The sequence below is a fragment of the Neolamprologus brichardi genome, chromosome 18 (genome assembly GCF_056152115.1).
Source record: "Neolamprologus brichardi isolate AB-2024 chromosome 18, ASM5615211v1, whole genome shotgun sequence".
Lineage (NCBI taxonomy): Eukaryota > Metazoa > Chordata > Actinopteri > Cichliformes > Cichlidae > Neolamprologus > Neolamprologus brichardi.
This window is the reverse complement of record NC_142121.1, coordinates 19,226,848-19,250,633: the sequence shown is the minus strand read 5'-3', so window position 1 is coordinate 19,250,633 and position 23,786 is coordinate 19,226,848. Positions and strand designations below refer to the sequence as shown.

The window sequence follows — 23,786 nt, the reverse complement described above, 5'->3', positions numbered from 1 at the left end:
TCATTAAACATCTTTAAACATTCTGACAAATTTAACTTCCCATGAACACAGAGGATAAGAGGAAAAACATTTCTCTGATGAGAACAGAAACAGCAAGAAGTTCTAACAAGGAAAAGCCTGCCAGGTGGCGAACTGGCTGCACCAACAGAACGCACAATCTGTCTGCTTCTCCTTCCAAACCATTGACAGCTGCCATCACCAGCCTTGCACACTCGCACTCAGTGGCTCCTCAGCTCCCTGCCCATCCCTCTTTAGTGTTTCCTGCTAACCTCAGAGACAGGGTCACCTGGCCCCCTAGTTGCCCGTCTGTGGGGCCCTGCTGGCCCCCTGGAGACTGGCCTGCATGGGGATGCATGGCTAACAGAGGTCTAGTAAATCCTCTTTAATATGCAAACCAAGGGGCTATTCCTTTGACCCAAGACTGTAGCTTTTCTAACAGTGAAATCCAAAAATATTCAAGTGATGTACAACGATGAGATTCGATGAACCGTTTTTGATCTGCTGGCTGTTTGATATTAAGCCTTATCACAGACAAACAACAACATATTCAGGCTGTCTTTAGTCAGGTAGGATATTTCAGTTTAATCAGAGTCATGTGTCGTGTGATGGAAGCAGATTAACCTCCCCTTTTTTAAAAAAAAACAAAAAAAAACATCAACAACAACTTACAGTTAATTTATTTGTAAAATTGGAGCAGCAGTTTTGCACTGAGCAAAACCTAAGCACACAGATGCACAGAGGCTAAAGTGAAGAGTGTTCCACAAAGCTAGCATTGCAACTGGGCTAAAAATAAAACCTGGCAAAGTTATTCTGATCCCTTATTGGTCCCATAGTTTGATTTCACATTTAGCATTTGCATTCCCCTCCGCATAAACATTTCATTCTTCCCCTCCTGCAGTACAATGAGACTTGAGTGACTTTGGCAGCAGATTTTGGATCGGTGCTCCTGAATCCACCAGTGTATGTTATCAGCAGGTAAACAAGCTTTCGAACAAAGCCATAATGGAACTGCAAGCGGCATAAAGAGGCTCATCTCAAAAGCTATACAGCCCATCAAAGCTGGTGTCATTTCCTCAACACTGCACTGCAGCTGGAAAACGCATGGCTGTTAGTTACAGTTTAAATCGCCTGTCTATTTTCAGACACTTCGGAACTATTTGTATTGATTATTTACTTGTCAGTAAGCAGCCAGATTACCAAAATAAGACAACAGATTTTAATGTTTACTGGATTCTTCTCCGTTTTTGTTCTGTGGTAGGAAATCAAAAACTGTGTCATGCACTAAATTAAAGGGATTTGCACTATAGGGTATTTGAATAATTATTTTCTACTGAAAATGAAATAGTTCTATCTATATTTGGAAGGATTACTGATGGCATTGAACTTAATGTGAAAATAATTTGCCCTTTAAATACATAGTTAAGCTATATCCTACACTTTCTGCTCACCAGATGCAATCTTGTTAACCACACGCCTGGATGCTTGTCACCAAACTTTCCACATATTTGCCTTTTGGGTACAGCTCCGATGCACAACTAAACCTACGCACTCTCCTCCCAGTGAGTGGAGAAGCCTCAAAGCTTTTCTTTCACATGCTGCATTATCTCTATAACGGTAATTATCCATAAAACTATGCCATCAGATGGTTATGATTTCCAATATGAACCCAATAAATGTGTTTAAATTTTGAATTATCATATTTATGTAGATATGTGTTACTAATAGTGATTATGTTCGTCATGTGGGTAGAAAATCAACCATCCTTATATTCTCACATACTCACATATTTCTCAGACATTTCATCACACATTTAATCTGCCCCTGTCTAAGATTTTCTACTGAACCTGTAGTCAAGGCAGAGAGAGGACAATAACGGATGAGATTATGAAGCATGTCTGTTAAAGCATGTCTGTTTGATCATCATTCTGTTTAGGTGAAGTTCTCTACTTGGTCTCTTCAGTCCCTGACAGCAGATATATAACCTAATCTCTTTCCCTAACCCTTTTCTTAGGCATGAATAGGGTGGAAATGTGATGGCATTAAGTCGATTTACTCCTTGGTTTGCAGTTTCAGCCTTAATGCCTCTTGGCTCTTCTTCAACACACTCGTTCCATTTAGATTTCTAAAATATAAATGTTACGTTAAGGCTTTCCTATTTATTTTCATTTATCCATCATTTGAAGTTCATGCATATATTTACTCTACAAATAATGCTTGTTTATTTGCAGCACCATCTATCTAGTATAGTGTCAGAGATATTGGAAAATCAAATACAACTTGTGTATTATCTTCAAATACAGAATATATCAGCAACAAAGCGCAAGATCTCAGACTGTAAGACATTATTTGTGAGTCGTCTTTGACATCATTTTGATATTTCACATTTACTCATCTAAACCTTCATTTAGTGCTTCTGGCATATGTTGACATGCAAACAAAGGTATTTATAATGTGTCTTTGACTTTTAGCTGATGGCATTAGAGCGCTGCATTAATATACCTGTCCTTACACAATTACCCGAGTATATTTGTAATGAATCTTCCGAGTGCTTCAGCATATTAACACGTTTATTACTTTTTTACTTTTTCATGCTAGTTATAAATGAAATACAATTTCAGCCTGTGCATGAAAAGCTATATAGTCTGTCCCTAATGTTTTGCAAGGGGACTGTTTTCCTAGTGTTCTTTACAATGTTCCGTATACAGTAACCTAGTTTCAGTGTTTACTAACAAAGATGTGAAAGAAATATCAAGTCTTGCAATTTTATTTTTCTTAAATAACCAAGTGCAAGTTGGAAGAAATTTTTTCTCATTGTTATACCTCTTGATTAAAATTGGTTTTTAAAGTGTAACTGTCCAAACTGCAGAAGGAACTACCTGATTAACTCACGCTACAGTAATGTTTATTTAAATCCTTTTATTATGAAATCAGATTTTCATATTTAATCAAATTAAATTTAAATGACCTGGTTGATCACATATACACACATACGTATATATATATATATACGTATTTATATCTATATATATAGATATATATATAGTTATGTATGTATGTATATATATTTATATATCAGATGTAGTCTACATAATTTTTGATAATTGTCATTTCATTAAAGCTCATTATGTATGTGAGTGCGTGTTAAAGATATAAATAAATTGGTGCCATTTCTTTTAATGGATGAAATTAAACTACATACAGACACTACACTATGGCTTACTAAGCATGCAGCCAAATTTCAGATTCATTACTAAAGATAAGAACTCAAAAATGTTACGAAAAAAAGTCTTGAGACTAGACTAGCTTGAGACTACACATGGCAGTGTTAAATCCCATTCAGCCTGATGAGAGTGACTCCCAGCAGCACTGAGCTCAGTGGGGGGTTGTAAACATTTACACTAAGAGCCTGTCCAGTGCACATGGTTGGTGCTTGCCAGGCACCTCGGTATCGAATGTTGTGTTGCATATTTTGTCATTCAGGCCTGTCCCGAAATTGTAGGAATCACACCATCAATTTATGAAGGAGCCATCCAAATGTGACAACAGGCTTATGCTAAATGGAGAAAATAGAGCTAAACATTGTTAAAACACCCCTAGACCCACATGGTAGAGAGTGCTCGGCGGAGAGCTGCTATGCTCCCCGCTGTGAACTGGGAAAGTGATGTTGGTGGGCTTCCTTCTCCATGAGGGCCGCATCGTTCTTGGGCCCCGATTTGAAGCCTTTTTGAAGTCTGTTTCCTGCAGCACCGTGCCAACATTAATGTTTCCACAAAAGCAAAAATGCTAAATCAAATGAATACACTATACTATGCTATTCCACATTGACTCTTGAATTTCCCCCAGGAAAATTTTAAAAATCATCATTATAGGTGCCATTTACTACATATGCCTTAAAAGCTTCTGCTGTTTTTGTTTTATACAAAATGGTTAGAATGACGTGTCAGTGAAAAATAATAATTGTCGGCTTTCTCCCCCCCCAATGAAACGTGAAATATCTCACCTGTAATATTAATGTGCACATAAGTATTTGTTACATTTCTGCATCAGAGGAAAGAATGAAAAGGAAAGAAAAAAACTATTGAATCCATTTGGGATCAGTCCTTTATTGTTTCAAAACTCTAGCTTTTACAATACAGTAATTTATTGTTACATGTGATTTGATGGGTAATATACAATGTCTCCCGATAATGAAACACAGTCACAAAGTATTCCTTTCTACATATCAATATTCTATGATAGTGAGAAGTTTGTGCTGATATATTTACTTAGTTCTGACAGCTCAATTAACTTCCCTTTTCAAATCAACAAAAGCATTGTTTTGAAAGTGCATTTCAAGGATTGCAAAGACGACTGTTTCCATTAGTCAGTCATAATGTACATTTCAGTATTGACACAGGGCCATACTGTTTTGTGAGTAACAAACAGCATTAACTACATTTCCAACTACAACATTTATCTGGATAAGTAAATCAAAGAAAATATATCAATATGCATGCCATGAACATTCCTCCATAAACATTTATAATAAATGTATATTTTTCATTTAATTATGCTGATAATGACAGTATTTTCCACAAAAGGACAAATGCTGATAATGAGAACTAATATTGAACATCCAAATTTCGTTTAATTTTACATACAGGTCAGATGGCATTATGCCACAGTGTATAGGGCATTGCCCTAATAAGTTTAATAGCATTTGGTCCACAATAACAAATCTGGGTTTAAAAGAACAAAAAAAGTGATAGCAGGTGGGATTTTAAAATAAAATGCAAAACAATATGATGGCGATCTTAATTCTTTCCATTTTTTAGGTCTTTCGATTTTCAAGTTATGAGTTATGATGTGATGTTTCTGTTCAAAAATTAAACTATATAAATATACATTTTAGCTCATTACTTGGCTATTATACTTTTCTATTCCATGGAACAGCTTTCACTCTGTAGAACTTGGTTCCTAAAGGAACCTTGAATCTGTTCTGGGCCTGAAAAAGGAGAGGAAGAGAAGGAACGAGAGATCATTACAAGAAACAAGGAAGGTTCAAACTTTGTACTTAACTGTAAGAACATTACTGACATGACTTTAAAAAAATCCAACTCGGATTTTTTAAATAAATTATTTAAAAAAAAGACACTTATAGGCCTACAGTTGAAACTGTAAGTAAAACAGGGTTAAATATTAATCGAATATGTAAACTAAAAGTATTTTTAGTACTTAAGTACCTTTTTTGCCTGGCAATACTCCTTCTCCATCACCTTTCCAAGCACCCACGGCCGTCTTGAGGTCCCTGATGCTAAACAAGAAAACAAATTGCATCGTTAAATAAACTTAAGAAAATGTTCACCAATTCTATGTGTAAAATAAAGCCAACAAGCATCAGTAGCAAGAACAAAGATTAAACTACATTTTATTTTAGCACCCATGTACACAGCACACAAAGCTCTCATGTTTGATTACTATATATATATATATATATATATATATATATATATGTGTGTGTGTAAAATCAGAAAACAATCAGTCGTGCCTTTTTATTTTATTATTAAAAAAGAAATGTGTAAAATAAATTTCAACGATACTACGCTAAACTCAAAAGGGTTGATGAAGCTGACCTGGTTTGAGGTCCAGTGCAGTAAGAGACTCAGAATGGAGGAAGTAGAGGGTGGGACCAACTGTGAAGAGCACGTAGTTGTCATGCCTTTCATCCAAGATGATTAGAACCAAATCGCCTACCTGGAAACTGAAACATAAAAAAAGACCAATAAAGAGACCAAATGATGATGAAACCGAATTGCAAAATGAAAACACAAAAGAAAATACATTAACGGTAATCATATGTGTATAATTATACCTATATACATAATAATGTACATAATAATGACAGAAAAACCACACACACATCAACAAGGACATGTTAAGGCCCTGTGTGCTTTGTTTTTTTTAATTCACTTACTCTCTGATGGCGATTTTGTCTGAATGCCGTGATGACACAGACGACATGCTCTGAGACATCTACACAGAAGAGAAGGGCAACATTACTCATGTTATCAAAGCAAAATTAATAATATTAACAAGAACTGACTTCCACTGGGGATTATTAAATCATTTGTCTGTGACATAGGCTTTGAACTCTTATACTTTTACCACCTGACAGAATTATATCATAATCTAAACTATACCAGTCTTCGAGTTATGCAATATTAGTATTGACTAAATCTTTTCACACCAGAAAAGTACATTTTTGACATTTGTATTAGTATACAAGTTTGTGCTTCACTTAAATTCACCCCCTTGTACATTTCAATGATCCTCTTCCTAAAGACTCGTTTTTATTCACTGAGCTCGCTGGCCTCCTGGGTCAGGATTTTACTCTTTGATGCTAGTGCCACCTGGTGGAGAAATTGTTTCATAGCCTATAATGAAAATGATAAACTGACCAGTCTTTGACTGAGACGCTTGTTTTCTTCTTCCTTCATGTGCAAAGTCTGCAACATACAGTAAATGAATTAGTCAGACATGCCTAAACAAACAAACTCGTATCCAGTCAGATGCAATGATAAAGATGCAGAATGTTTAATTACCCTCTCAAGTAAGATTATCCGCTGTTTCTCCTCTGACATCATAGTATCACTACAAAAAAAACAACAACAAAAATTAACAAGATGCAGTATACAAAAGGTAAAACTAAATAAATAAATCATAACATTTTTTGACTTGTTGACTTGGCGCTTCTTAATATTAAGAATTTAAAAAATTATTTATTTATTTTAACTTACACTCTCGGTTCCTAGCCTCCCTTCCTTGGACTGTCAAATGTCTCTTCTGTTCGTCCATTTTTGGCTAGTTTATACAGTTGGCTCTCGAAACACAACACAAAAGTCTGTTTCTCTGGCTCGCAATCAATTTGACGGCATCTAAACAAAACTCACTGTCTATGAAGGAAACCTTTGTAGGTTTCACTATGGATTTGTTTGAGATTAATATGTTGGTGCAATAAAATCCACGTACTGCAGCACTGTGAATGCACAGAAATGAACACACTCAGATTTCCGTTGTTTCATTGTCCAACTTAAACTGTAACTAAAATCTTAATCCAAGGTGCAGTCAAAGACATCCCACTACCCAACCTATAAAAAGGCAAAAACTGGCCTCAAGTTCCATTACGGTCCTTTTGTGAAGCTCTACATTGTTCCCTGCCCTCTTGCACCTGTAGGGATTGTTCATTGTAGGAGCTGCTCTGATCAACTGCACCTGACAATATGGGATGATTTTACTGTGTACATTCTTGTGAATACTGTCATTCCCCTGACTTTATGGACTTTTTTGAGTTTAGATAGTGCAGATTCATCTGTCATGTCACTTGAGCCCTGGTTCTCATTAATAGTAATGAGCTTTGTGAAGTTTGGCCAGTTTGATGCAGACGTTACTGTCTGCTTTCAAAGTAAATGTGAGTTCAACGATGAAATAAAAAATGCACACATAAAAGTGGTCAGAACGGCCATCCAGGGAGCAATCTCAGTGAAGCAGGAGCTGCAAGCTATGCATCACTACGCCAGGAGATGACCTTGAAGGGGATATACTGTTAAAATTTTAACCAGGGATAGTTTATCCAAACTTTTGGACTTACATTACATTGTGCATCACAGATTCCACAAAAACTATTATGTATAGAATAACCAAAATTCTGTGCATTCCTTTTACATGGACCTCTCTATAAACTGTGGCTACAAGATCATGCACAGGTGAGCAGGTTTCTTACATATTTTGCAAATGTTTTTTGAAATATAAAGTGTGGAGTAAGGATAAACACATTGTCCAAATGCAGCCCACATAGGTGTTAACCAGGTGAGGTTAGGATAGGATAACCGGTTAGGATACCCGTCTAAGCACCATGTGTGCTGCTCTGATTTTTCTTTCCCCATGAGCAGTCATAGTGTCGGGCACATAATCACGTGGATGTATTTCAGACTCTAAAGACAATGTTTATTTTAGAGTAGATGCTTACTGGACGGTCACCATGCTGGCTTCCACTGCTGAATCAACATGTTCGTCATCTCGAATGGCTGCCACAGAGGCCAATCTGTCAGTTTCAGTGAGGGGCTCAGAAGAACAAGCCCCAGCAACGGGCAGAGCTCTAGCTGCTGCTGCTGCTCCGGCTTCTGAGGCATCTTGAGCTGAGGGGTTAGGGTTGAAGAAGGCAGAGGACACCAGTGCAGTGCTGCGCAAACGGTTGAGCTCCTCTTCCAAATGTTTCTTTTCCTGCATCACACTAGCCCGGTCCTCAGACAGTTTCTCTATCAGAGCTGGAATAAAAGTATAAATAAAGATCACTGACAAACACAAAATAACATTATTTTTGACAAAAGCCTAAAAATGAATGTTATGGCAGTGAGAACAAGCGAACAGGACAAGTAATGAATATTCATGAGGTGCTACCATGATGTCTCATTTCCAAAACTGTAAGAAAAACAGTGTTCAATGTGGACAGTACACACTCACCTTTATCTTTCTCCTGCTGCTGCGTAACTTTATGCAACTTCTCCGTGAGATCACTGATGATCTGCTCCTTTTTCATCTTCTCTCGTGTTAGAACTGTGTTGAAATTTGTCTGGATAAAAAGATTAATAATTATTATTATTAACACTTTAAAAATTTGAAAACAAGCTTAACAACCATTTTAGTGAGAACAGAGCATTTATATCAAAGCACAAATTATTTCATTTTTAATTGCCAATTTCTGAGGACACAGATCAGCATGCAGCCATGGGAGTTACAGTTGTTTTGTTAGCTTTTACTCCTAGTATTTTAATATTTTTGTATCGTACATCCATGTATTACACCAGACAATAAATAACAAAATAACAAAAGAAATCAAACTGTCTTATCAGGTTCAACTACAAAGGGAGGTGTAGCAAAGTGAGGTGAGATGTCCTCAATTTTTTTTTCGTAAACAGTAAATGAAATAATACAAAATCTATAGCACAGTAAAATAAATGTCTGTCCACATATGAAGCGATCTGCTCATTGTCCATAGCATTGTAGCTAGTTGGTCCCTAGAGGAAAATCCAGACTCTGGTTTCCTGGGTGAGCCTGAAAAATATTTTATGACCTGTAAAATGTAAACAGTGTCATTCATCCAGTCACAAATTTATTAGTCATCCCTACTTTTACTTAGGAAGGTGGGGAAAAAAAGACAGAAAACTAAAGGTAGGTTTTATAAAATGGATGAGATCTGACCCTTAAGTACTGAATACTCAGTACTCAAGGGTTGTAAGGTCAACACTGAAACTTTTGATGGCACGTTGAAGGCTTTTGTCTATAGGGAGGATGAACTGTATTTAAAATATTTCACACTACCATAACGCTATACTGACAAGCACTTTTTCTACTGGTAATATTTCTCCATGGCAGCCTGCCATGCTAAAATCTTTGCTGCCAAACAAGAAGCGTTGTGCATATATAAAGAAATTGGGTCACCATGCATCGCTTGTAGCTGACAGCTGGACACTATAGTGGACATTTTAGGCTAAGGTTCACTGGTAACCCTCTTATACATCCCCCGCACTGTCATGTCAGTCAATGGTATCTCTTTGCTCCCACTGTTTGCAGCAATAATTGCTCTCCTCAAAACTGACAGTAGTTTAAATAGGCATCCACCCCTCTTTGCACAGCTAAAGGTTATTTAGCCTGTCAGTGCTGCAAGTCTGTGGTAATCAAATTGCCGCTAGTTTCTTCCTTTGTGTATGCTGCTTCCAGCTGAGTTAGTTTAGGTCTTATCCCCTTCACAAACAGCTTTTTCCATTTACAACACACTTTATGACTGACTAAATGAAGATGGCCACTGCTAATTGCATTCACTCTCCTATGGCCAAGGAAACACGCTAGTGCTACTACTACTATTCCCATTCATCGATATACACAGAGTCTATGAACAGTTTTGCAGATTGTTTACTACATGTTATAGCTGTTTGCTGTCGCCTGGGTGCAGTGTCACAAACAAGCGGTCTGTGGGCTACTCTTGGTAATGCTCTTGTTGGTCTTCAGCCAACTATCTGGTCTTTAAGTGATGACGTATGAACCCTGCTTCCAGGTCCAAACTACTCTGCATTTACTAAGGCTGTTGCGTTTTTAACATGTTTTAATTCCTTGTATCTTGTTCTATTTAATCTGGACAAGCCCCTAAAAAAGGGCAGTGATCACTGTCGGCCTCTCTCTCAGGTTTTATTACCACTATTCATTCTAACGCTCAGTTTTTAAAATCATACGATGTAACTACTGCCCAGCCCATGCAGCAGTATATTATTGACTAACCTCATATTGTGGATGGATTATCTCAGTTGTTCTCCTGACACCATCCTGCCATGCAATCACATTTGTCCCTAACCATTGCGTTAATTTTTATCGACTGGAAAAAAGTTAGCATTCATCCTCCGGATTCACTGTGTTTATATTATGCTAACATAGCTGTGTTGCTAGCATTCACGTAGTACATCATTATATACAAGTTAGTTCAATTTCAGTAACACTACACACATCACTGCTGTTTAGTTTTCTGTCTTCATTTATGTCAGAAGTGATAGCAGAGCTGTACATCTTAATTTGTTTCAGAAATCTCTCAGTCAGAACCTGGTATATTACATTTAGATGGAAACTAGCGAGCTAACTCCCTGCTAACTTCTAACTCCGTTAAATTTCAGAAATTCTGTTTTCATGGATGCCTGGATGTTAAACTTAATTGTTACACCTGGTAGAGCAGCCACACCAATCATTTTATTACAGATGAAATAATTTAGACAGTTTTTCATCTCTTAGTGATGCCGCAGTGTTTGTTTGACTTACATCACTGAAGAGTTTGGACTCAGAAACGCCTAATAACGTCAGACTTAAAGACCGCATAGAGGAGCAAAGTTAGAAAATACAAGAGGGCTGAATTGTATTACATAAATTCTACTGTGTCTACTGCAGTGACTGTCTGTGCGTGATGATCTTTGATGGGGGTTTTTTCCCCACAGTTCCCCCGTTTATTATGAACGCCGCTGTTGCTCTCTTTTCTGTTCCAGCTTGCTTTTCAACCAGCAGGCATTCAACCTATGCACAGCATCATCCACGTTCAGTCACATGCTGTTGGGTTTTTGGAAGACTTCACATAAGAATGTTAGCATAGGTCCCCACTCCCCCCCGTGTAGACAAATATCAACAAAAGCAGAACCCTAAAATAAGCTTAACGAGAGCAAATACAAACCTGCTGCTCTGCAATAAGTGATGTTTTGATGTTCTGTATCTCCTCATTCTTCTTTTTCTCCATGAGCTCCATCTGTGCCTGCAGAGAGGCCCTTTCCTGTTGCAGACGCTCTTGTAGTGCTGAGTCTAGAGACAGAGGTGCTCCAGCATCTGCACGTCCGTCAGCATGCAGGGACAACCCTTCATCACTGAAAGGCACATAGCAAACAAAGTTATCAACTTAAACTACTTAAAACTAACCATGAAAAACACTTTAACTGAAATAAATATAGATAATAGAAATCCAGAGGCTACGATGTCTGGCCACAATATTACACTTTATTACTGTACTTTTCCTAACTTATTACATCTTACATTCTGAAAAAACGACCTATATAATGATGATAATAATAATAATAATAATAATAATAATAATGATAACAACATTAAAATTAAAACTAAAAGGAATGTTAAACTAACCTAAGCACAGGAAACTGTGGAAACTAAACTGAAAACCCAAATTTAAAACTAAAAACAACTTACAGAAAATGCAAAATCATAATACCTCTAACAAAAACATTAATCAGCCAAGTGATGAACCTGTAACTGTGAAAATAATGTGAAGAAACATGAAGAGCACACTTGTTTTGGATTAAACATTTACCTTTTTGAGGACCGGACCTCATGAAGCTCATTTTCAAGTTGTCTAATCTTGCCTAAGAGTCTCTTCTCCATCTCCTCTTTCTCATGCTCTGAGTCTTTAAAGCCATCTGGTGCTGCAGCCTCAGTGGCCTTTTCTTTCTCTAAATGTTTCTCAAATGCAAGTCTGTCCTGCTCTACTTTTTGCGAAAGCAGGTCATTTTCTTGCTGCAAACTGCTGATAACAGTCCTCAACTCCTGCTCCCGTTCTTGGAAACTATTCAGTTGCTTTTCTTTTTCTTCACAGACAGCAGCCAGTTGCTGATCTAATTCCTCTTTAAGTTTCCGATGCTGTTCAGCGTGGTTCCTCTCAGCCTCCTGGGCTTGCTGCTGCAGGGAAGAGAGCTTGTTGCTCAACAAAATAGTCTCCTCTTCGTGTCTGTCAACAAGTTCGGAGATGCAGTGGTCCTTCTCAATCCTCATGAGAGTCCTGAGCTCTGCTAGGTCCACTTCATACTCTTCATTCTTTAGCTGAAGCTCTTTTTTGACAACTGCCAGTTCTTCACCAAGAACTTTGGTCTGAGCCTCTATTTGGGATTTGACAGCCTCTTCCTGCTGTATCCTGGACTCTTCAAACAAGCGCTTTAACTCTTCTGTCTCTGATTCTTTGAGGGCTAACTCCACCTCTAACTTGCAGCGGAGTTCTGCAAGCTCAGCTATCCGAGCCTCCAAGTCCTTGACCTGACTGTCCTTCTCTTTTATAGCAGTGGCATGGTGATCAGCTGCCTCGCTTAACTTAACACTATTTTCAACAGCAAGATTTTCCAGAGCCTCTTGGTTACCCTTGTTCAGTGTCTCCATTTCTGCCTTGTGTTCATGCTTCATTCTGTCCTCCAACTCTTTTAAATTGTTCTGTGCAACAACTTCCAGCTCCTGTCGGATCTTCTGCTGACTGCGTTCAATCTCAAAGTGCAGATTCTCAAGCTGAGTGGCCAAAGAGTCTCTTGAGGCTGCAAGCTTCTTATTTTCTTCAGCTTGATCACTGATATTCTGTTCCAGGTTGGTGATCTTATCAGTCTGAATACCATCCGTTTGAATCCATCGCTCTCTCTCATTCTCAAGCTGAGTCAGTTCCTTCTCCTTGCGCTCCATAAGCCCTTCGAGCTCCAGCATTGCACGCTGAACATCTCTAACAATATTCTGGTTTACTTGGTTTTCCTCGGTTAGTGTCTTTACCTCCTTCTCAAAGTCCTGCCGTATGGCCAGAAGCTCACTTTGATGCTGCTCCTTCAACGCTTGTTCATGGGTCTGGCAGATGCTGTCCACAATATTGTGCACCTCTGTGCTCATACTACGCAGAACAAAGCCAAAGTCATGTTGTTCTTTTAATACTAGACCTCGTAAATGACACAGGTCATCCTTTACATTTCTTAAGCTGGAATGGGACTCCTCTGCAGCACTTCGATACCTCTCAATAACTTGCTGAAGAACAGCGATCTTTGAGTTCTCTCTCTCTAGTATTGTGGTATCTTGCATTCGCTTGTTATCAATAGCATTAATGACTGAAGAATACAAAGATTCCACCATCATTTCAGGGCTAGTAGGATCACTGATAGGGTTTGGAGAGGTCAAGTTCTCTTCAATCACAAACTCGTTGACAGCAGACATGAAGTCTGATTCAGGGCTTTCTGCCAGAGAATCTAAATCAAGGGATCCCTGCTGTAGGACTGGATCCATGTTTGGATGGCCAATGGTTTCAAAGTCAAATGTTTGTGCATCAATGCTGTCTGGCGATAAGTCCTCTAGAGGAGCTGGGACAGGAACATGAAGGGGTTGGCAGCTGGGGCCCTGAAGGCTGAGAGAGGAAGGAGTTTTGGGCGACACCGCTGTTGTGGTAGTAGGCATTTCAGACTGAGGAGACAATGTAGTTGATCTGTGGGCACTCTGACTACAAGATGCCTAGGGACAAAAAACAAACACCCAAGAATAAATAAATATATTCTTCAAGTTGGAGTTTAATCTTAATACGAAAAGAGAAATTATACATTATTACAAAAAAAGAAAGAAAAAAATTAGAAAATGCTTGACCTAAAGTTACACCTCAGTATTGTTTGCTTTTTGATAGCTGTTCTAAGTTATGTGTTCATTTCAGACTAGGACAGCAAATACATATATGTGTAATATAACCAAGGTAAATCATTACCCTTTGTTCACTTAGCAGGTCAGTAATCGTCTGTGACATCTCGTCCACGCTCTGTGCAGCTTGGACCAGCTGGTGAAGTGTCTCTATGTGGTGATTTAAGGGCTCAAAGTTGCACACTGTGGGAAGCCTGCAGAAAAAGATTTTTTTGTAAACAAACAACAAGCAAACAAGGACATATTGGTAAAAACTATGTTGTGAATTTCTTCAGTTTAAAAAGACTGCTTGGAAGGTCTTAAATTTGATGCCATTAAGAGATAACGGAATAAATTTAGGCCACTTTTCACACCAAGAATCTGTTCAAGAAAGCAAACTGAGTCTAAAGCTGAAACTTATTTCTTGAATTGATTAACTTAATCAAGGATTAAACAGTTGTTAAGAGTTAGGCTGATCAACTCCAAGTATGTTCCCTTTTAGTTAAGAGAGTACATGGCGAATGAAAAAAAAAGGCATAATTAACAGAGTTCTGAGACCATGATCACCACAGTAATGGGTAAATAAAGAGCAAAGCCTTAATTCAGTAGAATTAAAACTGTGAACTATGTGATACATGAAACTATGTATCACTGCAGTGACGAATGCAACTGACGGCAACTGAAAATAAAAATAAAGCTCAAACAATACTTTAGATCGTTTACTTATAGATAATCATATCGGACCTTTACTTTATAGTCTTACCAAGTTATAATGATTCTGGTTATTAGCACTTAATTATAGTCTGACTTTTTAAATTAACTTTTTAATATCTAGTTTAAACTGAAATATTTTGCTCTACAGCGTTAGAGAGCCTGCATTTCAAAGTGCAATCTGCATGAAATGTTGTAAGACCACATTCAGACTACAGTGGGGCAAAAAAGTATTTAGTCAGCCACCGATTGTGCAAGTTCCCCCACTTAAAATGATGACAGAGGTCAGTAATTTGCACCAGAGGTACACTTCAACTGTGAGAGACAGAATGTGAAAAAAAAAATCCATGAATTCACATGGTAGGATTTGTAAAGAATTTATTCGTAAATCAGGGTGGAAAATAAGTATTTGGTCAATAACAAAAATACAACTCAATACTTTGTAACATAACCTTTGTTGGCAATAACAGAGGTCAAACGTTTACTATAGGTCTTTACCAGGTTTGCACACACAGTAGCTGGTATTTTGGCCCATTCCTCCATGCAGATCTTCTCAAGAGCAGTGATGTTTTGGGGCTGTCGCCGGGCAACACGGACTTTCAACTCCCGCCACAGATTTTCTATGGGGTTGAGGTCTGGAGACTGGCTAGGCCACTCCAGGACTTTCAAATGCTTCTTACGGAGCCACTCCTTTGTTGCCCGGGCGGTGTGTTTTGGATCATTGTCATGTTGGAAGACCCAGCCTAGTTTCATCTTCAAAGTTCTCACTGATGGAAGGAGGTTTTGGCTCAAAATCTCACGATACTTGGCCCCATTCATTCTGTCCTTAACACGGATCAGTCGTCCTGTCCCCTTGGCAGAAAAACAGCCCCATAGCATGATGTTTCCACCCCCATGCTTCACAGTAGGTATGGTGTTCTTGGGATGCAACTCAGTATTCTTCTTCCTCCAAACACGACGAGTTGAGTTTATACCAAAAAGTTCTACTTTGGTTTCATCTGACCACATGACATTCTCCCAATCCTCTGCTGTATCATCCATGTGCTCTCTGGCAAACTTCAGACGGGCCTGGACATGCACTGGCTTCAGCAGCGGAACACGTCTGGCACTGCGGGATTTGATTCCCTGCCGTTGTAGTGTGTTACTGATGGTGACCTTTGTTACTTTGGCCCCAGCTCTCTGCAGGTCATTCACCAGGTCCCCCCGTGTGGTTCTGGGATCTTTGCTCACCGTTCTCATGATCATTTTGACCCCACGGGATGAGATCTTGCGTGGAGCCCCAGATCGAGGGAGATTATCAGTGGTCTTGTATGTCTTCCATTTTCTGATGATTGCTCCCACAGTTGATTTTTTCACACCAAGCTGCTTGCCTATTGTAGATTCACTCTTCCCAGTCTGGTGCAGGTCTACAATTCTTTTCCTGGTGTCCTTCAAAAGCTCTTTGGTCTTGGCCATGGCGGAGTTTGGAGTCTGACTGGTTGAGGCTGTGGACAGGTGTCTTTTATACAGATGATGAGGTCAAACAGGTGCCATTCATACAGGTAACGAGTGGGGGACAGAAAAGCTTCTTACAGAAGACGTTACAGGTCTGTGAGAGCCAGGGATTTTCCTTGTTTGAGGTGACCAAATACTTATTTTCCACCCTGATTTACGAATAAATTCTTTACAAATCCTACCATGTGATTTCATGGATTTTTTTTTCACATTCTGTCTCTCACAGTTGAAGTGTACCTCAGGTGCAAATTACTGACCTCTGTCATCATTTTAAGTGGGGGAACTTGCACAATCGGTGGCTGACTAAATACTTTTTTGCCCCACTGTATATTCAGGTTATTCACATAATCTCCATCATAAAGAACAATAAACAACTCCAACTATGACATACTTAGTCCCCAAGTAAGACCAACCACAACATGTCCCATGATTTATTCATTATTCAGTTTCTTACATATCTAAAGTTTTTTATATCTTTATTGTGTTATTTATTTAAATAAACCAAAGATAAATGTATTTAAATAAACCAACAAACAGTGCTAGGGAACTGGTTGGACACCAAACAGCTTATTTTGATAACAAACCATAAATTCAGTTATGTTAACTATTGGTAGTTAACAAATAGTTTTTCCATTTTTTCTCAAAAAACCCCATTTAATGATATTTAAAGCCACACTAATGATTCAGGACAGTGACTTACATGAGGAAAGGCTGCACCTCAACAGGACAACAAGATTTCAAGTACTGCAGGTCCTCAAGTGAGATGTCTGGAAGTTCATCATCAAACCTTCTTGGCCTTCGTGTCTATAGCCAATTAAGAACCATGAAAAAATAGACTGTCAAACAGTGTGAAACAATAGTGCTAACAAAGAAAAAGTGATACACACAATAATTCAATCAAACACGATACAAACTTACACAAAATGATGTTGGAGGCCATGAATCAAGTCCTCTAAACAACCGATTTCGGAGAAAAGACTTTCCTAAATAATAAATAAAACAGTAACTGGGTCAAAATTCTGTTCTTACGTGGAATTGGTGTGTTATTTAATCAGAGTTTCTCAAAAACACTTACGAAAGAGTTTCCCAAAGGATTCCCGTTTAAATTTCTCTGCCTCATACAGTTGTTTTCCATCCTTGACAAGTGCATTGGCCCACTGAAAAGATTTAAGAAAAATTAAATTAAGATTATGCAATAAATTAATAATTATGTTTCAAAAACATTTTCACAAGAAGATTACATTCCTTAACATTGTTTTAATGTTATTTAGATTTGAGCATTTAGACATAATTTAATGGAAGGCTTGCAGGCACTCTTCAAAAAAAGCCAATATGTATGCAGCGTCCGTCAAAACAAGCAGTTACATTTTTAGCCTAAAACTACACCAATCAGAGGAGCCATCTTTCAAGCAATTCCCAAAACACAAAGTGTTAACTTCTATTCTTTCTTGTGACTGTGAAATAATAAAGACCAAAAAATTAAGCTCAACTGAAGGAAAGTTTCATCAAAGTCATCAAAAATCTGTCTTATTAGTCAAACCTTCTTAGAGCTAAGCACCCTTTTTGCACCTTTACCATAGACAGTACATTGCTTGGACACAAGTCACACACCTTTAGCTGTCATAACATATCACAAATTAGGCATTCTTTTCTTTTCTGCTGCTGCCAACACAGCACACCACAAATGGCCAGATGTGTGAAAATTGGACACATCTAGACACTTCATAGCTGATTACAGTAACTTAATTCCCCCTGTTAGCGCAGGCTTCCCAATGGTTGCAGCTTTGTGTTGATAATGTTTTTTCTTACACACTTGAAACAGAGCTGAATTCTCACAACAAAACCCCCAAAGACCATCCATCCATTCATTTCCCTCATCTTATTTAATTCAGGATTGGGTCATCAGTCCACTGCAGGGCTAACACACAGTGACAGACCACCATTCACATCTTTATAATTTTGAATAACCAATTAATATAAAGAGATAACTTTTTAGGAAGTGTAAGTACCCAGATGGAACTCACACAGAATCTTCTTAAAAGAAAACCTTTCTTTAGGCTATATCTGTGGTTTTACGTACTTTATACTATTTTTCATTATATGATTTCATACATGTACATTGTCATTTCTGTAAATCTTATTGAGATGACTGTTTTTTTAAATTGCTACATCTGAATGCATGATTAGTTTCTAATAACAGTACTGACCTCTCTGTAGTGGCGCATGAACATTTTTCTCCTGACTACCTCTACGACTGCCAAGCAGTACATCTGGGGCACGGTACTGAGGGCCTCCACCACCCTCACTCTTTCCATTAGCTCGGTTAGAAGTCTGAATAGAGCCTGAAGCTTCTCTGCATCCTGGTCTGCATGAAGCATCACGTAGCAGCACCATCTAAAATTATTCCAATCATTAGAATTTGAAAACATAATTCTCATAATCACATTTTTTAAAACATATATTAAATACAGCAAGGTACAATTCATTAAACACAGTCAGGATTAGGGCTGTTAGATATAACGATATATATCGGATGACGATATAAAAACGTCTATCGTTTCATTTTACACTATCGTTTGTTTCGTGGTGTTGCAAAATAAACTGTTTACGGCAATATTTTTTCATCGTTTTGATGGTCACTGTAGTGGCTATATTAATTTCTTAAAGTTCTCTCTTTCTCTTATATTTAATATAACCACACTACGGACGGACAAGCGCCTGTTTTTATGCATTGTCATTAGCAACAACGACGGTAAAACCATCGCGTGTCCGCTTGTTTATTTTCCACATAAACTTTTCACAATAAAGCTCAAGATCCTGTTGAGACTTTTCAAAATAAACTGAATCACGTGAAAGAGTATGCAGAGTATTCACAGATGAGGAGAAAAAAAGAGCCGTCAGGTGCTAAAAAATAAACCTTAGACTCAAACGTTAGAACAGGCTTTTCCCCGCAGCACAATGTGTATTAAACACTCACAAAGAAAACAGCGGCCGCTACAACTTATGTCTAAAAATGTATAGTTTCATACACCATTAAAACACTTGACTCCAGGTACACGACACCCAGCTGGAAACACTTCACGGAAGTCGAGCTGCCCGAGATTCACAGAATTTACAGAAAATGTTAAATTTTTGTAATTTATGTCGTTATCAGACGATAGATGTCTTATATGAGATTTTTGTCATATTGCACAGCCCTAGTCAGGATCAGCAATTAATATGGAAGAAGAAATGGTTTCTGGTTTTACTTAAGTCTGACTTGAAGGTTGTTTGCTAGCTCTTGTTTGGCAGTGGTGCACTTCTTTTTAATTTCCAGCAGCTTTCTGTGGTTGTTCAGCATGATCATCAGCTGGTTGGTGTGACTCATACACAAATCAGGCAGAACAGATGTATCCTTCAGGTTTTCAGCCCGCTTCTGATTGGCCAAAAATCCCTGGAAGCAAAAACATGTGAGCACAATTCATAACACAACAAAAAGCAGAGAAAACTATTTAATACTGCTTTTCTTTGCATACCTGAGCAAGTTCTTTCTGTTCATTCACCAACTTCTTGCAGCTTGCAAGCATTTGGTCTAGAGCATACAACCTGTCTTCAAGCCCTTTGATGGATTTCATGTTTTGATTATCTAGCTTGGAAATTGTGTCATGACATTCTGTTAGGAAAGGCTGAATGATCCGCGGGTCAAGCTGAAAGACACAAAATCCAAGTCAAACCTCTTATTCCAATTTAACACAGCACATTTAAAAATCTACCTAGACCTTTTTAAAAATAGATCAATCACTTACCCTATTGATGGAGTCAAAACATTTCCTTACAACCGATTCCACATCATTGGGCCTGTCCTGGACGTTGATCCAATCTAATAATGTAACATTGAACACGGACGGGTTGGTGAGCTCTGGTGTGTCATCATCTAATAGTGCAGCTCTCAGGCCACCACTGTCAGTCATTTCATTTGATTCCTGGTCCTCAGCTGGCTCACAAGTGGCTGTCCCTGAAGCGGAGAAGGATGCTGATGACTTGGAGGGCATCTGTCCTTCAGTTGTGCAGAGCACAGAGTCAGTCGATTTTTCTTCTTCCGTCTCATCTGAATCCTTTGCAGGGGTTGAGCTGGACTTCTCCATGCTCTCTCTGTAACTCTGACGTGTTAAACATTCCAGCAGAGGTATCTTGGCCATTACTGAAACTGCTGTCCCTAACCTGCAATTATAACAAAAGGTGAGTTGAGACTTGTCTTGATGCATGCTCAATCATCCAGGTAAGTAAATCCCAAAAGGTTGATTCTAGTTTCAGTCTTTGTGCAAATGTACTGTTTATAAGGTTGTAGAAACCTGCAGTCAGCTGAGACTGAAGAAGGCACTTGTATGAGTGACAAAACATTTCTCCGACTGAAAACACTACATCCAGATGATCAATTTCTTTACTATTTTATTTGTTTTAAAAAAAATAACATTATAACTACATTATTTAAAATGGTTCCTCTAGCATATTCTCTGTAGACTTATTTACCAATATAAACACAATATTTTGCATTTTAGGTTTAAACTTATTGAAAAAGATCAGCAAAGCAACACTTACTTACATTACACAGTTACACAGTAACACTTACTTTGTAAGTTTCACTTTGATTTCCTCCAGATCATGCTGATAATTTGTATAAGCTGTGTTGAATTTTATAAGCAACTTCTGATAAGATAGGGTGCAGTCATCCAGATTCGCCATTATAGCAGCCCAGCCTTGGTGTTGAAGGTGTTCATCATGAACCAAACGTTCACAGAAAGAGCAAAGTTTGTTGGCAACTTCAAACATTTCCTGGAGGGATTAACAAATATTTAAGTCAACATTAGAACATTTTCAGAGTATTCTACAGATGATTGATTAGTTATTATTTTTTGTAATGAAATTCAGTTGAAAAACATTTCATGGCAAATACATTCAAAAACTTTTTTCAGGCCAAGGTTTAAAAAAAATGTTGTTAACTACCAGAGCAAGTTGTGTTCGAGAGGCAACAGTGTGAAAGACAGCTGGCATCAAAAGAGACTCCTCCACCTTGACCTGAATCTCACTCTCAATTGAGAAGGTGGTTTTGGGGATCGTTGGATCCCGGTCAGACAAGATCATCTCTTTGTTGAACAGGAATATAGGGTTGGTTTCCTAAAGATAAAAATAACAGTGTTTAGAGCATTATATATATTCAAGGAAATAAAATCAACACTTAACAAACGGGAAAAACTCACAGTGCCAGCACTGTAGCTGCAGACCCGTCTCTCTGCAGCCATACATTCTCCTCCATTAACAACAAGGACTTGATGTGGAATTGCAATTTTATATTTGGCTTGGATGGCATGTTTGAGCTCCTGTACACTGAGAAAATGGAAAACACTTTTTAGGTCACACTAAGCAAGGCGTACTGACCACTGTTTCAAATTAATATTACAATGCCAGCTTCTTACGTTTGGACAGCAAGGTCAGTATCAAATGTCAGTGTGCTGCCATTGTTGACCTGGAACACATACAACTTCATGTTTGATCTCCCAGAGTTCTTCCCTCTTGCCTGTCTTGTTCATTTAGTCACTCACCACAACCCTGCAAAATTACACAATAACGCAAAAAATGTAGTTGAGAACAGACAATAAAAACATCCCTGAAATCATTAAATTGAATTATATATTCCTCTTGATTGTATTTATTTCTCCTGTTTATTATTTATCCCTGCTGTCTTACCATTAATATTTTATCCCTGCAAAGTTGGTGTGGAGCACCCATAATTTTGTTATGCATGTACAATGACAACAAAGGGCTATTCTATTCTATTCTGAAGACAAGTAATAGTGCCATTTATTCAGAGCACAAAACTAGTTGATTAATATTTATATTATACTGATATTATACTGTTACACCGCATGTTATAAGTAGTTATAACAATATACTTTACAGAGTCTATAGAGTGTGCTTATGCAGTACAGTCATATAAATTAACTCAACAACAAAAAGGCAATATAACTACATTTTACTTTTCCAAAGACAGCCCGTGCATTGTTTCCTACCGAATAATTAGCCTGGTAGCTGAGTCACTACACGGTAGGCTGAGCTATTAGCTAGTTGTTTGGTAACCAGATAGTGACCCAACATATTATTCTAACCAAAGACACAATCTGTCTTTTGAAACTACCTGAAGTAGTAGATTCTTCACACAGGTTTGCGTTTATTCTGAAATTAATAATGCAAAATGGGCTGCGCTAATTAAAGTTGAAGATAGAACAAAATAGTTAGCGCTATGTTAGCCGTTACAACGATAAACAACTTAAAAGCCACACTGCTTTCAGAATTGCTTGTCTGTTAATTGTCTTTAACAACGTTAACGGTTTGTATATCTGCGGGCCTCCAATCCTTTAGGGATACTCCGGTACCGGGGTTCATGTTTGCCATTTTTATGTCTACTGAAAACACTCAACCGCTGTTAGTAACCTCCAGGCCTCCAGTCCGTCATCATAAACACCGATGAAGTGGTCACCAACAGCTGCTAGCAGGCTAGCTAGTCAATAATAACCCGTTGACTAACTGGCTATTAGCTAAAACGAGCTAGCGCAGGATAGTCAACACTAACGTCGATAAATTTGACAAATTTAGAACCATAAACCAGAGGAATTACAATCATTAGTTTGGATTTATAATTTATGAGAATGAGATATCATGTTGGATTTTTAAAATAAACGATGTCTTTAGTCTTACCTCACTTTGCTCATCTCCCTCTTCTCGCTCTTGGCTTCGCCTTGGCGAGCTGGCTAGCTAAAAAGCTAGCACTCTAGCTAGCTAGCTAACCCGTTTTGGATTGGCATACATAGAGCTAGCTTAGCAAGCCCCTCAGCTAACGTTGGGTATACTAAACCAGAGTAGAATAACTGACAGTCATAATTAGTTCCACAAAGTAAGCATGCTTCAGTATAATAACGTTCTAATTTGGCAAACTCCAGCCGTAATGGTGTAGCACACGGACTAAACCACTAGTTGTTTATCTCAGGTGGCTACCTACGCTAACACCCTCTCTAGTAGCTGTGCTTGTTTTGTTGTTGTCATCTGCGGATGGGAAGTCCGCGAACGACTCGTTCATCCGTTCCGACTCAAAGGATTCAGAGTTCAGTCACAAGCCGAGTAACTCCAGTGTTTCAGACTGAGGACTGACTCTTTTCAAATAATAAATTAATAATAATAATAATTATTATTATTACCTTTGACAAATTTATACTAAAACTGAACATTTTATTATCACCACAGCAGTATTTTCAGCACAAAGATAACCCTTTTCTTTAAGTAACTTATTCAATGGCCTTATCACAGTACTTCTTGTGTATTTTTTTTCTATAATTTTCAAAGTTTAATTTTTTCATATTTAAATTTGAAATGATGAGGAACTTTTGCTTCATTTCTTTTATGTATTTACTTATGTTTGGCTTACCATGCTGTCTTTTTTTGTTGTAAAATCATGCTATCAAAAGTTTTAATGAAAAAAGACAGAGTTTTATAAATAGTTTTACTATTTAATTACTTTATTGTGCTGTTTTTAATGCAATATTTTACTTGTTTCCACCACTTAAAAATAAAAAAAA

The 23,786-nt window shown here is 37.9% G+C and overlaps 1 protein-coding gene across 2 annotated transcripts; it reads right to left on the bottom strand.

Annotated features, from left to right (window-relative positions):
• Positions 1-4,083: 4,083 nt before the first annotated feature.
• Positions 4,084-23,270, bottom strand: rb1cc1 (RB1-inducible coiled-coil 1). 2 transcript variants are annotated; one of them, XM_006786360.2, is made up of 23 exons: positions 22,912-23,270; positions 21,633-21,765; positions 21,417-21,543; positions 21,163-21,333; positions 20,789-20,991; positions 19,965-20,379; positions 19,695-19,865; positions 19,428-19,612; positions 18,387-18,573; positions 17,255-17,336; positions 17,098-17,162; positions 16,880-16,983; positions 14,063-14,189; positions 11,885-13,818; positions 11,243-11,429; positions 8,500-8,608; positions 8,006-8,303; positions 6,582-6,630; positions 6,438-6,485; positions 5,954-6,012; positions 5,613-5,740; positions 5,223-5,293; positions 4,084-4,984 (listed from the first exon to the last, which is right to left on the bottom strand). In XM_006786360.2, exons 2-23 carry the CDS (start codon positions 21,701-21,703, stop codon positions 4,907-4,909), a joined length of 4,869 nt encoding a protein of 1,622 aa, XP_006786423.1. In that variant the 5' UTR covers positions 21,704-21,765; positions 22,912-23,270; the 3' UTR covers positions 4,084-4,906. The 2 variants fall into 2 exon arrangements, with proteins under 2 accessions (XP_006786423.1, XP_035761862.1); XM_035905969.2 differs by lacking the exons at positions 4,084-4,984; positions 5,223-5,293; positions 5,613-5,740; ... (1 more) ...; positions 6,438-6,485; positions 6,582-6,630 and adding an exon at positions 6,667-7,015.
• Positions 23,271-23,786: the final 516 nt, after the last annotated feature.